This window comes from Salvelinus namaycush, chromosome 32, assembly GCF_016432855.1.
Source record: "Salvelinus namaycush isolate Seneca chromosome 32, SaNama_1.0, whole genome shotgun sequence".
NCBI lineage: Eukaryota > Metazoa > Chordata > Actinopteri > Salmoniformes > Salmonidae > Salvelinus > Salvelinus namaycush.
In genome coordinates, this window is record NC_052338.1 from 26076698 (window position 1) to 26092932 (window position 16235).

The 16235-nt window shown below is 41.6% G+C and overlaps 1 protein-coding gene across 1 annotated transcript; it reads right to left on the minus strand.

Moving 5' to 3' along the window:
- Positions 1–1585: 1585 nt before the first annotated feature.
- LOC120027247 (26S proteasome complex subunit SEM1-like) lies at positions 1586–12533 on the minus strand. Its single transcript, XM_038972147.1, has 3 exons — positions 12395–12533; positions 8369–8462; positions 1586–1874 (listed from the first exon to the last, which is right to left on the minus strand). The coding sequence occupies exons 1-3, from the start codon at positions 12468–12470 to the stop codon at positions 1832–1834; spliced, it is 213 nt and encodes a 70-aa protein (XP_038828075.1). The 5' UTR covers positions 12471–12533; the 3' UTR covers positions 1586–1831.
- Between the last annotated feature and the right edge of the window lie 3702 nt (positions 12534–16235).

The window sequence follows — 16235 nt, forward strand, 5'->3', positions numbered from 1 at the left end:
GACTGCTGAATTCACTGGTGTCTATAAAGACACCAATATTCCCTTTGGGCATGTTGAAATTCCATTCTGAACGGTTAGAGAAATCAGGATGGGTGTTAGGGCTTTATACACAAGGGAGAAGTTGGATTGTGGTCTGCAGACAACAGTGTTTGGTATAATCACTGGCGAAGAGGGACCTATAACCTCTTAGGAGATACTCTCTCATCATGAGGACTTACACCTGCACAACTTCACAAATATCAGAGAACATACCTTAGAGAAGAGAGAACATAACGAACATCAATGCACAGTCAGTGGATCACCTGCTGGCTGTCGATGAACAGTGGCGGTTCAACATAGAATGTCAAAGTAGAATCTTTGGGAAATGTGGTCAGAGACTATTGGACTACCATCCGCTGCTTTAAACGTTAATCAACACGTTTCGTTTTGTCAGAGAGGTGGTGGTTAGATTCGATAAATTAACCCTACATGTTTTGGACAGGAAATCAGGATTGCATCTTTAATAATATGTCCATAAATAAAAAGTACTATGAAGAGAAACAAACAAAACAGAATGTGTATAAAACATATCCGATTCCTATTCCAACAGGAGCTATGGCATGCCTACCAGCAACACAAAGGACGATGAGACACAGCCAAGTGCCAGGCAGAGGGGGGAACACAGGAGGAGGAAGCAGCTCTTCTCTGCTACAGCAGGCTGGCAGGCAGCAGGTCTTACTGGCATCCATTTCAGCTCATCAGCACCCTGAGTAAGAGTCCACAAATGCAGAGAAATCATTTTGCCGGGGGAGTGTGGCTGGGGTAAATTGGCCTCCGGTTCAGTGCGGGGGTCCCTGCTGTGCGGAGCCGGAAGAGTAGGGCCTGGTCGGGAGTAGGGCAGGCCCAGGCAGGGCAGGCCGGGGGCCCCCATGCTGAGACCACCTCCCTGCCCCTGACAAACATGGCAGTGGATAATCTCTCCTTCAGAGACTCAGCCCCAACCCCATGGGCTCAGAGGGAAGGCAGGGGTTCTGTTATACAGACAGCAGAGAGGAACTCTTCACTGTGTGGCTGGCAGTGTGTGTGTCAGTCATACTTTAGACACAGACAAATATGGCCTGCACACACACAACTTCGCACATCTCCCTGTGTGAGCGTCTCTACCCAGTCTCTCTCCGACACACACCTGCTCATTTAAATGGTTTACTATGGGAGAGTGACCATGTGAAAAGTGGGTGGTAGTTTTCAAACCAAGAGCATCACAATGGAAAGATGAGTGGTGCAGCACTTGACTCTTACTAACATCATGCAACATTCATATTGTGGATTAAAATGGATGTGGAGTGTGTCACACAGTGCAATAATTACTGGACCATTAAAAACGTAGGTTAAGTGTTGCACAGGCAGTAAAGCTATGTTTCAAATCAATGGCTCTAACAAAAAGTGGTATTTAAACGGATGTTAAACCCAAGCCGTGGACACAAAGTGGTCTTTATAGTAAAACAAAGCATTGGAAAATATGGATGTATATTAAAACAGTAACTGACCAGCTGTTTTATGCCCAAAGAGATGGAAAATGTGCATAAATAAAGAGTATGTCAACGGGTATGTGAACTGAACCACCTTTAATGTTTACATAACTCTTACATTATCTGAATCCATGCAGATCAGTAGAACAATGAAAACATCCAAAGGGGGACATTTTCAAACACTTTACTCATGTCAAGGTTTTTTGGAAAAAAAAGGGCCGAGTTTAGTTAAACATCCTCCATCGTAAGTGTGAAGTTATAACATTCAGAACATCAAAGTCCATCCATATCTAATCCCAGCAGCTGTGTCCACTAGGCAGCTACTACGACGTCTCCATCTTGGAACCATGTTTCTCCAGCTCCGCTCTACGGAGAGAGAGAGAAAAAAAGGACCAGTCAATTGAGATGATTACAAAGGGTTCGTTCCAACTGGCACCTTTTTCCTTATCTAGTGCACTACTTTTTACCAGAGCCCTATGGGAAGAGTGGGTGCTGTGGTTTTAAGTTGTGCACTATATAGGGAATAGTGTGCCATTTGAGACACACACCCAAGCAGTCCAATGGTTAAAGCACAAGTGTCCTTCTATGTTGATTGAGAGAAGCATTATGAAATCCAACTGAAGAAATATCATGCAGACAGCTACAGATTTATAAGGAAGTAGATCTACTTGTACAAGGCTAAATGCTTAAAACAAATCATACCTCATGTCTTCTATAAATGTCTTAATAGCAGCCATCAAAGGTTTGAATGCCCCATTGTCTGAAGGATACTAAAAAAAAGTGTAGACTGGCCACTTCAAGTCAATACACTAGTTGATTATTCAACAAGCGTAGCCTACGCATGCAAATGCATAGAATACATATTACTGACAATAACGCACACATTGTAGACTGTCCGTATCATTCAAAGCCTGCATAATAATTTACAAATGACATGCAATAATGCTGACTAATGTCTCCCTATGTAAGAAAAGAGACAACCAAGATGACCAACTGAAAGCAGCGGGTGCAAACAGTACCCAGACAACAGAAAGCCCCACCCACAAGAAACAACTTCCAGGATTATGATGCATTCGGATGCGTCTCAGGAGCTCCTAGCTCTCAGTTGGTGAACTCGGAAAGACGTCTGACAACTGTTCAACCAATTAGCTTGAATTTAGCTAGACGATAAAGCTAGCAAACATTGCTAATAGCCTAATCGTTCAGTTGGCTTGCTTACTTTGCTCAATATGTCAAACAACATATTGTATGTAAACTAACAGGGCTACATTATCAAGGTTGTAAACGGCTTTGTTTTATCATCTTTTGGTTGGAAAGGTGAAAGGTCAGTTGATGAAACACCAAAACTCGTAAACTCAGGTACCCCACTTGGAACACAGACTTAGGAGGGTAATTCTAGTGGTCATTTCTGACTTTGAAACTCGGGTCTCTATGATAGCATTCGAACGCACCACTATTCCATGAGGATTCCATCAACTCAATGGTCAATGCTTTATAGATGTCCGCACTAAACCATATGATCAACACTGTAGGAGAAATGAAAAGCATTTATTGAGCATTAAAAAAAACTAGGCCAATGTGTGTAGCTATAAGACAATTTTTAAGAAAGCTGCATAGTGCCTATTGCTTGAATCTCCTAATAACTGACATGTTATCTGTGTTTGTTATTATTGCCAACTAGTACACTCAAGGGGAGTGTAAAGCCTGATTCAATTTGCTGTGCCTAAACATTCAGCATAACAATTTTGACTGTTTTAGTTACCATTTAGCCATTTCCCCTTCGTCAAATCTTATAGCCCTACTCAAAGATCAAAGCATCACATCCCTTTAACTGAGGGCTTCATCGTATTTCTAGGGGCGTGAAGCTGAGTGGGGCACAATGATTTGTCTTAAGTAAAAGGTGATAGGTGTAGCTAGCTGGCTACTAGCGTTTCGCCCACGGCTGGCCATGTGAACTACAATTCCAACGCCATGTTAGAAAGGTCAATAATCATCGCTGGCGAAATGGTTTTCGAAATATATGTCCCTTACCTTTCAAAACAGCGAGAAAGAATGTTTCCAATAAAAAAAGATACTGCTAGCTAACGTTACAGTAAGTTTTGAACAGATCCATACTGTGTGTGCCTCCAGTTGAAGAACTATACTTCCTCCCCAGTTAGCTTACACACAGGTGTTCAAAGCACACATAGATAACTAATTAGCACAGATGGCTACCTCAGTCTTCCGTAAATAAACCATGTGACATGGAGAGATGGCCATGTGGGAACACTAACCCTATAAAGTCGTGTGTCCAATCAAAAATGCAACTTTCGAATAATGGGTAGAATTTTACGTTAATTGTGTAGATCAGGGTTGTCCAACCCTGTTCCTGGAGAGCTATCATCCTGTAGGTTCTCACTCCAACCCTGTTCCTGGAGAGCTACCATCCTGTAGGTTCTCACTCCAACCCTGTTCCTGGAGAGCTACCATCCTGTAGGTTCTCACTCCAGCCCTGTTCCTGGAGAGCTACCATCCTGTAGGTTCTCACTCCAACCCTGTTCCTGGAGAGCTACCATCCTGTAGGTTCTCACTCCAACCCTGTTCCTGGAGAGCTACCATCCTGTAGGTTCTCACTCCAGCCCTGTTCCTGGAGAGCTACCATCCTGTAGGTTCTCACTCCAACCCTGTTCCTGGAGAGCTACACTGCTGTAGGTTCTCACTCCAACCCTGTTCCTGGAGAGCTACCATCCTGTAGGTTCTCACTCCAACCCTGTTCCTGGAGAGCTACCATCCTGTAGGTTCTCACTCCAGCCCTGTTCCTGGAGAGCTACCATCCTGTAGGTTCTCACTCCAACCCTGTTCCTGGAGAGCTACCATCCTGTAGGTTCTCACTCCAACCCTGTTCCTGGAGAGCTACCATCCTGTAGGTTCTCACTCCAGCCCTGTTCCTGGAGAGCTACCATCCTGTAGGTTCTCACTCCAACCCTGTTCCTGGAGAGCTACACTGCTGTAGGTTCTCACTCCAACCCTGTTCCTGGAGAGCTACCATCCTGTAGGTTCTCACTCCAACCCTGTTCCTGGAGAGCTACCATCCTGTAGGTTCTCACTCCAACCCTGTTCCTGGAGAGCTACCATCCTGTAGGTTCACTCCAACCCTCATCTAGCGCAACTTATTATAATAATTAGCCACTTGAAAAGCTGAACCAGGTTGGTTACAACTGGGGTCGGAGTGAAAACCTACAGGAGGGTAGCTCTCCAGGAACATGGTTGGACAGCCCTGGTGTAGATAATCCTCAAAGAAAACCAACGGTCTAAACCTCATGTCTCTAGCATAATCTGTTTAAGAAAAAGAAAAAGGAGTTTTTACCCTTGTAGGATAGTAAAAATTAGAGCAACAATCAATAGAGGCCAGAGAAGATTTTAAAAAGTGGCCATATTTTTTATTATTATAAATAAATAAATCAGGAAGATAGCATTGTGTCAGCTAAGCTGAATGCTGTGTGAGAATGAAGGCTACCTGACAGGCTTATCATTGAACTCATCTTCTCAAATGTAGAGGATATAAAACAATATAGAGGTAAGATAGATTTTGAGACATGACATGTAGTATGTTCATATTTTAGTACACGCTTTTCATATCAATGCAAAGTTACTGTTCTTTTTTAAAAGATAAAAAAAAAAAGCATCTCTCTGAACTGTCAACGGAGCACTGAGTGTTGAGTGTTTATTTTCAAAGCCTTTTACATTCAATTCGGATCGTGTCATGCAAATTTAGCTATTTTCACCAGCAGAAGCAACTTGGAAGACAGGACTACAAATCCTCAAAAGTTGCTGGGATAAAGCTGCCGCTCCGTCAGAGCTCGGTGCTTATTATCAGATGTATTAGGTTAGAAATCCAACTTTCTGGATATGATGTTAATGATATGTTAGAGAAAGACCCCACTGAATGAATCAGGACATGAAGAATTATATTTGTCTTGGTTAACCTCTCTTGGGTACGTGAGACGTTAGCGTCCCACCTCTTCAACAGCCAGTGAAACTGCTGGGCGCCAAATTCAAATACAGAAATAGTCATTATAAAATTGCAGAAAACAAAACATATTTTACATAGGTTTAAAGATTAACTTCTTGTGAATCCAACCACGGTGTCAGATTTTAAAAATGCTTTACGGCAAAAGCATACCTTACAATTATTTGAGAACATAGCCCAGCAGACAAATCATTACAAACAGTAACCAGCCAAGTAGAAGAGTTACACAAGTCAGAAAGAGATAAAAATTAATCCCTTACCTTTGATGATCTTCATATGGTTGCACTCAGCAGACATTCATTTACTCAATAAATGTTCCTTTATATCCAAAAACTTCCGTTTTGTTCGAGCGTTTTCTTCAGTAATCCACAGGTTCAAACGCAGTCAAAACAGGCAGACAATAAAATCTAAATTGTATCCGTAAAGTTCATAGAAACATGTCAAACGATGTTTATATTCAATCCTCAGGTTGTGTTTAGCCTAAATAATCGATAATATTTCAACCGGACAATAACGTCGTCAGAATAAAAGGTAATAAAATACAATTAAAAGAAAGGCACTCTCTCGGTCGTGCGCATGAATAAACTCTGACACTTTAGGGTCCACTCATTCAGACTGCTCTTACTTCCACATTTTTCAGAATACAAGCCTGAAAAAAAATTCTAAAGACTGTTGACATCTAGTGGAAGGCATAGGAACTGCAATTTGAGTCCTAAGTCAATGGATACTGTAATGGCATTGAATAGAAAACTACAAAACCAACAAAAAAAACGACTTCCCGAATGGATTTCTCTCAGGTTTTCACCTGCCAAATCAGTTCTGTTATACTCACAGACACTATTTTAACAGTTTTGGAAACTTTTGAGTGTTTTCTATCCAAATATACCAGTTATATGCATATCATATCTTCTGGGCCCGAGAAGCAGGCAGTTTAATTTGGGCATGCTTTTCATCCAAAATTCCAAATGCTGCCCCCTACCCTAGAGAAGTTAAATGTAACATAAGGAAATGAAATGTCATCAGCAAAGTGCGTTTTCACCTACTCTGGGCAGAGTGAACACTACATTAGAAGGTGTAAATTTTACTTAATTTTTTAATTATTATATATTTTTTATTATTATTACTACTCGCTGATATGAAAGAAACTCAGCAAAAAAAGAAACGTTCCTTTTTCAGGACCCTGTCATTCAAAGATAATTCGTAAAAATCCAAATAATTTCACAGATCGTCATTGTAAAGGATTTAAACACTGTTTCCAATGCTTGTTCAATGAACCATAAACAATTAATGAACATGCACCTGTGGAACGTTTGTTAAGACACTAACAGCTTACAGACGGTAGGCAATTAAGGTCACAGTTATGAAAACTCAGGACACTAAAGAGGCCTTTCTACTGATTCTGAAAAACACCAAAAGAAAGATGCCCAGGGTCCCTGCTCATATGCGTGAACGTGCCTTAGGCATGCTGCAAGGAGGCATGAGGACTGCAGATGTGGCCAGAGCAATAAACTGCAATGTCCGTACTGTGAGACGCCTAAGACAGCGCTACAGGGAGACAGGACGGACAGCTGATTGTCCTCGCAGTGGCAGACCACGTGTAACAACACCTGCACAGGATCGGTACATCCGAACATCACACCTGCAGGACAGGTACAGGATGGCAGCAACAAAAACTGCCCGAGTTACACCAGGAACGCACAATCCCTCCATCAGTGCTCAGACTGTCCGCAATAGGCTGAGAGGCTGGACTGAGGGATTGTAGGCCTGTTGTAAGGCAGGTCTTTACCAGACATCACCTGCAGCAACGTTGCCTATCGGCACAAGCCCACCGCCGCTGGACCAGACAGGACTGGCAAAAAGTGCTCTTCACTGGCGAGTTGCGGTTTTGTCTCACCAGGGGTGATGGTCGGATTCGCGTTTATCGTCAAAGGAATGAGCGTTACACCGAGGCCTGTACTCTGGAGCGGGATCGATTTGGAGGTGAAGGGTCCATCATGGTCAGGGGCAGTGTGTAACAGCATTATCGGACTGAGCTTGTTGTCATTGCAGGGAATCTCAACACTGTGCGTTACAGGGAAGACATCCTCTTCCCTCATGTGGTACCCTTCCTGCAGACTCATCCTGACATGACCCTCCAGCAATGACAATGCCACCAGCAATACTGCTCATTCTGTGCGTGATTTCCTGCAAGACAGGAATGTCAGTGTCTGCCATGGCAAGCGAAGAGTCTGGATCTCAATCCCATTGAGCACGTCTCGGACCTGTTGGATCGGAGGGTGAGGGCTTGGGGCCATTCCCCCCAGAAATGTCCGGGAACTTGCAGGTGCCTTGGTGGAAGAGTGGGTTAACATCTCACAGCAAGAACTGGCAAATCTGGTGCAGTCCATGAGGAGGAGATGGACCGCAGTACTTAATGCAGCTGGTGGCCACACCAGATACTGACTGTTACTTTTGACTGTTACTTTTGAAACACATTATTCCATTTCTGTTAGTCACATGTCTGTGGAACTTGTTCAGTTTATGTCTCAGTTGTTGAATCTCATGTTCACACAAATATTTACACATGTTAAGTTTGCTGAAAATAAAAGCAGTTGACAGTGAGAGGACATTTCTTTTTTTGCTGAGTTAATGTTTCTTATGTTTCCAAAACCCTGCCGCAAGCGATGCGCGTCAACATTTAGTGCAAGCATTGGGGCGATTTGTCTCGAATTGAAGAAGATACAGTGAAAAATCTGTTGATGTCCCCTTGAGCAAAGCACTTAACCCGAATTGCTCCTGTAAATCGCTCTGGATTAGAGCGTTTGCTAAATAATAATACAAATGTAAATATATGAATGGTGTGGCTGGCTACCGGAGTTGATTAGAGAAGTCGTCCTCTACGTTGTCATCATCCCAGTTGTCTTCCCACACGTGGGCATCTTCATCCTCATCCAGACCCGTCCAATCTGAACACAGAGAAATACAATGAAGAGAAATTATGAAACAACGTTAGCTAGCTAACAAGTAACTCTACAGGGCCGTCCACATTTAAGGACGATAACTAGAATAAAAAAATAATTATTCTAATTCAAGTGAACATGAGCGTTCACACTGCAATGATAACTACAAAAAGAGTGGAGAACGATAACAAGAGCCATCGTTTGGATCACTTTCAGAGTGATATTTTCCCTATCCCTCCGACGAGAAAACATTGATAACCACTTCAATAAAACGTGAAGGCAGAGCGTACAGTGAACTTGCCTAAATAACTGTGCATATGTGAGCATATTGGTGGCCACATTAATTATACGACGACTTTGGAGAATGATGCCGACAAACAGCGCATGAGAATGCCATATTTTCCGATGGTAGGCCCATCTGTTAACGCCTATACATCCTGACAAAATAGACACTATGACTGGCGCGCTAATGTACCTTTCTGGCTTCTAACTTAGGCTACATATCTTTAGTCTGTCTTCATGGTTCCCTTTCGCAATTACGTGACTGGCCTCTCCGGGGCCTCTCAGCTATAGCCATTCCTCTTCGCTCTTATAGTCCCAGGAAAAGCTAGACTACAAACTTGTTGTACACTTAATTCAAGCATTTTATTTACCATTACTAGCCTATCGACGAGAGATACCAGCTTGCTGAATGTAAAATATGAGCGTTTGAAAGGAGAGAGAGCGTGCACTATGGGGTGATCAAAATACACCATATGTGACTCGTTTCAGGAAAGTAGGCGTATGTCGTGGGTCACTACTTCACAGGAGAGTCATTTGATCAAAATGCATTTTTGGGCAGAAATGCCTTCTGGAACATGTGAACTTTTGTGTGCCTTAATAACAGACGTGTATGCAATCTGTAAATACGAATAAAATTGTTAAATTACGAGCCTAGTTGGTTTAGCCACATTAAGAGATGTGCTTCCTGCTAGCCATGATTGGCTGAGATAATGAGTGGGCTGGACATGCCGAGAGATGAGTTTGGATTGGTCTGCCATATAGCACTGTCTATTTGAGCTGGTCAGTATGTGTAGGTGATCCTGTCTAATGCATAATTTTTTTGTAATGTATCGCATAGTAGAATGCTCCATTTTCTGGAGGACCGAGTTTTGAAATCAGTGAATTAGAGTATGGAATTAGTGTAATTAGAGTATGATGGCTAAGGAGAAAACAGCTGTCTCCGGATTACATCTTCAAACTAAGAGCAACCATGGCATCCGTGACAGGGAGAAGTGTCCAGCCATGATGTAAGATAATGTAGCTAGCTAGACTTTCAGATATTACACGTTTCTAATTTTGACCAAAAGTCATTTTGATTTCAAGTTAATGTGTACTGTTAGCTAGCTAACGTTACGTGTATGATCTTATTATCTCAGAGCCATTTGCTTTGCTAGTTATAGCCTAATGTTAGCTAGCTAACATTGAACCTGGTTGGTTAGCTACCTGCAGATTCATGCAGGGTAGTAACGTCATGAATTGGGATTATGGTTCATTGTTTACCTAGCTAGCTACATGTCTTAACAAAAAGACTCCACTATGCAAGTAACCATTTCAATAGAATGGCAATGTGACAACTGTAACTAGAAGTAGCTGGTAAATTCACTCCGGCTATCTACTCTGATTTCAGAGCACTCTGAGTGTGCCAGAGCACAACATAACTGACGAATTTACGAACGTTCAACACCTGTTGAATATGGCCGGTGTCAGTAAACGTTGGCAAAAAAACATAAATTGTTGCCAGCAGCACAGTTGCAGTCACCAACACTCTGGGTAATATAAAAACAGCCTAACCAGCTCTGTTAGGGCAAGTAAAATGGTCAGTGAGCGGTTCTCTCATGTGTGTCTCATGAGTAGCTAGCAAGCTAGCCAAATTTAGCCAGTTAGCTTGGGTGCTTGACTGTTGTTGTTAGGACAGAACACTCGGATCAACCCTTAAAGAGATGAGTGGGGCTAAAGTTTAAGAGGGCGTGAACGATGCTGAATGGGTGTAGACAGAAGAGCTCTCCAGTAGGTACCAAAACATTCAAAGGCCATTTTCTCAAAAGTGTGGTTACAACTTTATCAGCTTTCAAAGCAGAATTACTTTCCCATTGTTCCTCAAATGTGTATAATATACCATTTTGTAGCTGTCTCTGCTTTATCCAATGTAAAAAAACACAATTTCAAATTTTGCTACAAAAGACTGAATCAAGGCGGTCGGTCACATCTGAGCTGCCTGCTAATGTACCTTTCTGTAAGTTGTAAAGTGTCGAGACTAGACCCATAACTGATCCCAATGGTAGCATGATCAGGCCTAGGCTGTATGCAGTTATTTCGGCATGAGGCATTCAAAACAGGACATTTGCTGTTGATTCAAATTAGACTACATCACTGCAGTTCACAGCCCTAGCCAATAGTAGTGTACTCACTTGATAACAATGACACATTCCTCATTGCACTGTGCTGTTGTAGCCTAGGCACAGCGGTCTAAGGCACTGTATCCCAGTGCAAGAGGTGTCACTGCAGTCCCTGGTTCGATTCCAGGCTGTATCACACCCGGCCGTGATTGGGAGTCCCATAGGGCGGCGCACAATTGGCCCAGCAATCTCCGGGTTTGGCCGTCATTGTAAATAAGAATTTGTTCTTAACTGACTTGCCTAGTTAAATAAAGGTTAAATTAAAAATAGTCTTGTCTAAAAACGTTGGCCTAATCATGTTAACTTTTTCTTACACTGACAAATATTTATAGCCCTAATATTTAACAAATGCATGGCCTAATGTAGCTAGTATTTAGCTTCTTACTTCAGCTACACATCTCTAGCCTCTCTTCCAGCTGTTCTCATGCGCAATATAGGCTACGCAAGACTCCTTGCTATTCCTTTTCACGTGAAATCCTAGAAAAAGCTATAGGACATTTATTTGTATACTTATTTTTGTTTGATGTTAGGCATTTGTTTTGAAGCAGGCTTGCTCTGGTTAATTGCTGAATGTAAAATACGCCAAATTAACATTCGGGGAAAGTTAAATAGTGTGAGTGTTGGTGTGATCACTTTGGCCAGTGATAACATTGCTGCACTGATGCGTTGCAAAAAGTTTCAACGGACAGATGAGCACAGAGGAAAAGAAGATCCAAACGAATTGACAATTTACAAACCACTTCAGCAACGAGGCATGATGTAAACGATACCCGGGATAAACAGCGATTATTGTTGAATTGTTAGATATAAATATGAGTTTATTATTTTTCATTAGACATACATGTACATTGAAGTATTATTTGCAGTTGTCCCACCCTGAAGCAGTGAATGGTCTGTGTTACCACCTTATTAATAGGTCTGCAGTAGGATGCGTTGATCAGTTGACTGACAGGTGTACAGTAAAACGATAAACGGTCTGCTGTTGTGGAGCCCCCACCAACGTTTAGGTTATAGTTATGTATATTCTATCATTAAAGTTATCAAAAACTTGGTGTGGATGGCCCTTTACTCAAATAGCTACTACTCTAGCTAGCGTTGTCTAAGTAACGTAGCTAGCTAGCTAGCTACAGTAACTAACGTTAATTAACGCTAGCTGGCTTTTAGCTAGATGCTGCGCGTTGTTGTTTACATTACAGCTAACGTTAGTTAACTCATGTTTAACTATGTAAAGTTTCCACCAGTGCAATCGCTAATTAGCTAACGGTATAAGTTCAATCAGGTGAATAATACAATTCAAAGTGGTAGCTACTAAACTAGCTAGCCAGCCAGCCGCTGCTGCTAGCTAGATACTTTTACCTCATTCAATGTTGTTAACATAGCTTGCTAAGCTAGCTGAGTCACTGTCGGGCCCGGTCTTGTCACTAAAAGTTGTTACTAAATGAGACAATTCAGTAAAAAACGGGTGAACAATAGTAACGTATGGAAATATAATGAATTTACCCTCGGCTGGGAATTCTTCAAACTCATCGTCCTCCTCTAATAATCCCAAATCCACAGTCTGTTTCTTGTCTGACATGTTTGCTATCTTTTCGTTGCACGTCGCTGTGATGACGGAACGGATTTCCAGTGAGGGTAGTTATGGGATAGTGGTGGTAGTGCGCATTGGCAGAGAGTGTTCCGCAAACACAATGAAGCCGTCCACATCACCTACGCTCCACTGACTGAAGCCAGGGTCTTCTTCTTCTTTGACTGAAGCCAGGGTCAGTGCTATCCGGAATCCTTGGGACGTTCCTATCCTTAAACCTTACCCTAACCATTTTACATTTAAACTTCAATGAAGTAGGGACCTCCCAAGGATTCCGGATTCGGACCTTGAAGCCAGCCAGGTATGTTGATGTTGGAATGTTTTTTGTATTCGTAAAAAATAAAAATAATTTAAAAACATTTAAAAACATTAATAATATATGTTATAATAGGCTACAACTACATTTAAAATCTTCCATAATAAATCTCTTCATTTATGTCAACACATAATCACACTCAAATCCTTCCTACTTAAAACACAAAACCCTGCACAGTACCTCGGTCCCACAAAACATACAGAGAAATCACCCAAATCTAAGTCAAGATTTTTCATTGAGGAACAAATGTGCATTATGATCCTTGTGGCCTGTTTAAATAATGAACCAGCAGCCACAGCTTAGTATGTCGTTTAGATGAGAGCACATCTACCACAAAACCACATGCACCACAATGAAAATTGCCCCTGCAGCTGTCACTATGCTGACAGAGGGTGAACCTCAACATAGGCTCTGCTTACTTGTTCTATTTTCACATTATTTTGTAATCATCCTAAACCCTTAAACATGATGACAATGCCACAACATTAGAGGGGAGTAGAGGGAGGGAGAACAGAACAAGGAAAAGAAAAAGACAATACTGTACTACACAACAAATTGGAGGAAATACCTTCATTATGTTAAATTTGATGTGAGAATTCTTAACGTTTGATGTGAGAATAGTGTATAGGAATTGGGGAACAACAATCAAAACTTGGTATAGAATAGCTCAGATAATACAGTAGGATGATCACTCCTCTGATCCCAGCTAGGCTATAGAAGCCTGGGGAGATTGTGTACTAGTGTTTGCAGAAGCATACCTGAGACTGCAGTTACATTGTGGCGCCTGGAGTCTCCCAGATATTGGACTGAGGGAGGGAACAAGAGGGAGGGCGGGATGGGGGAATAAAGGGTAAGACAGCAGGGCTGCCTGGCCAGAGTCAGACCGACTCCCAGACTTTCTTCTCTCTGTGTCGCATCTCTGAGAATGCATGCCTTTCATACACCCCTTCAGGACAGGCTGGCTGGGCCACCAAGTCCTCACCTCACAGAGACAGAGGAGTTTGACTCCAACCCTGCCTGCCCAGCCAGTCTGGCATTCTGTCTCTGTCGCTGCCTGGACCTTTATCACGGCCCAGATCACACTATGGTCCTGAGGGTGTGCATAGAGAGAAAGAGTAGCTAGGGAGATTGGAGGGGGGTACCTAGTCTGAACCATCATCGCCTAGTCTACCCCCACCCCCCACCCCCACCACCACCACCTGACTGACCCCCAGCTCCCACCTGACTGATCCCCTTCAGATTAGGGACAGACTAGACCTCTTCTTCCCTGCCAGGGAAAGTGACAACACACAGGAACATGAAGCTGTCTAGTCAACCTGTCCCGGGGCCCTTTGTCTGACCATCAATCCATCCCCTCCAGTCATTCAGACATTGTACTACTTGCCAGAAATGCTTCTCTTCCTAAAGAATAGACCAACTCAAAGATGAACAGGAATAAGAAGATGACAGCCTGGCAGGGAACTTCTGCCTTTCTTGTTGCTGCCTCATCTGCATATTTAATAATTTATCTTCTTTTTTTAATCTTGCTCTTTTGTGTGGATAAAATAACAGTTTAGTTGCAATAATTATTCAGTTTAATGTAATCTTTTGTTTTGTTTAGACATTCTAAGAAAATTGTGGTAGCCTAAATGTGTCAAATAAGCAATAGAATATGCCCTGTGACATAGTAAGTGATCAGCGCGGATTAGCTGTATTTAACTATCCAGTTAATACAATCAGTCCCAGATTTGTCTTTGGAAATCTGTGGGACTGATGTGCTTCCAAGATATGTCTGTCAAGATTCGGTATTAAACTTAATCCCATCCAGTCACTAAGTCTGGGTCATTGTGTTTTGTATGGCGACTCTCTATCTGTTAATAAAAACAGTTAAAGACAGTTCTTTTCAAAGGAAAATAGGTGATCAAATAAAGACAACAAATATACATTTGAATACATTTATGCTAGAGAGGTAAACATAAATGTTTGCTTTTGTCTGTTTTATTATTTTATAATTTTTTGACTTATTCATTCAAGAGTCTGTCATGAAGAATTAAAGTTTCATATTTTCTCCCCCTGTCTGTCTTGAAAAGGCCTGTCATCTGGGGCTTGAGGTACAGTTTGCCAAGAGGCTAATGGTCCCTTTATGACAATACAACCTGATGTCTGTCCCAGCCAGCCCCCAGGTAATCCTGTCCTCCTCGGCGGCTTAGCCATGCTCAGGCTTAAGTTGCATATTTTGTTTTTATCAAGACGTCGCTGATAAATGCTATCAGCGAGGTAGAAATTAAATATGGGGGTCTATCTCGATTTCCTAAAAACGGACAGAGGTACAGGAGGACCCCCGGTTCCTCGTTTCAGATTTGTAAACACTGTGCAGGGGAACAATGACACCTCTATTACAGGGGGCTCCCTATCCCACTGTGCAGTTTACAATTCACATCTTGTACAGTTTACAATTTAAACCTTGTACAGTTGACAATTTAAACCCTGTACAGTTTACAATTCACATATTGTACAGTTTACAAGTTTAACCCTGTACAGTTTACAATTCACATATTGTACAGTTTACAAGTTTAACCCTGTACAGTTTACAATTCACATGTTGTACAGTTTACAATTCAAACCTTGTAAAGTTGACAATTTTAACATTGTAACATTTACAATTCACATATTGTACAATTTGCGATTTAAACCTTGTACATTTTACAATTTGAACCTTGTACAGTTTACAATTTACATCTTGTACAGTTTACAATTTAAACCTTTAAACCATGTATCATATTGATAACAAAAATTTGAAATAAATGGGATTTTAATGATAGCAGGTGCATACTCAGGACTTTCTCAACATTCATACAACTACACTTGTGGACTTCAAATTTGTTTATCTAACATGAGATTAATATTTACATATATTTCGTATCTACTTTTGAAATAACAATTGTTTCTCATTACATAATAATTTTTGTAACTTTTTCGTCAATTAAATTACCATGATATGGGTGTCTTCAACATATTACAAAATACCATTTAAACCAGTGATGCATGACTCATTACCCTGAATCAAATTTGAGCAAATCTTTGCCAATAGCCTGTAATGTCACATTGACTTTACATCCATGCTGCTATGCTATGATCCCGGACAAATCTGCTTAGCTCTGCAGTATGTGAAAAGCACTTGGACCCTCTTACCATCTTATCAGAGGTGATGTCCCCTTCTGTGAGCAGCGCTCTCAGTGAGAGTACCCATTAAGCAACATGAGTCATTCCCTGTGTGTGGGTACATGGTTAATGTCTATGCAAATATGAATGTTTAATTTGAAATGCATTGGATCCTATGATTCTTTATAGTTCATTAGTTTTTAAATGTACTGTACGTCAACCACATTTCTGGTTCCATTTTTAAACTACTCCTCTCTACAGAGTGGTCAACCAAAAATAATTGCAAAACGATACACATT

What these genes read in the sequence shown, in the direction of transcription:
- LOC120027247 (XM_038972147.1), bottom strand. Translation starts at nt 12,470, where the DNA reads ATGTCAGACAAGAAACAGACTGTGGATTTGGGATTATTAGAGGAGGAC. An exon ending in TGAAGAATTCCCAGCCGAGG is followed by an intron (nt 8,463 to 12,394) that starts GTAAATTCATTA and finishes CTCTGTGTTCAG; the next exon opens with ATTGGACGGGTCTGGATGAG. An exon ending in GACTTCTCTAATCAACTCCG is followed by an intron (nt 1,875 to 8,368) that starts GTAGCCAGCCAC and finishes CTCTCTCCGTAG; the next exon opens with AGCGGAGCTGGAGAAACATG.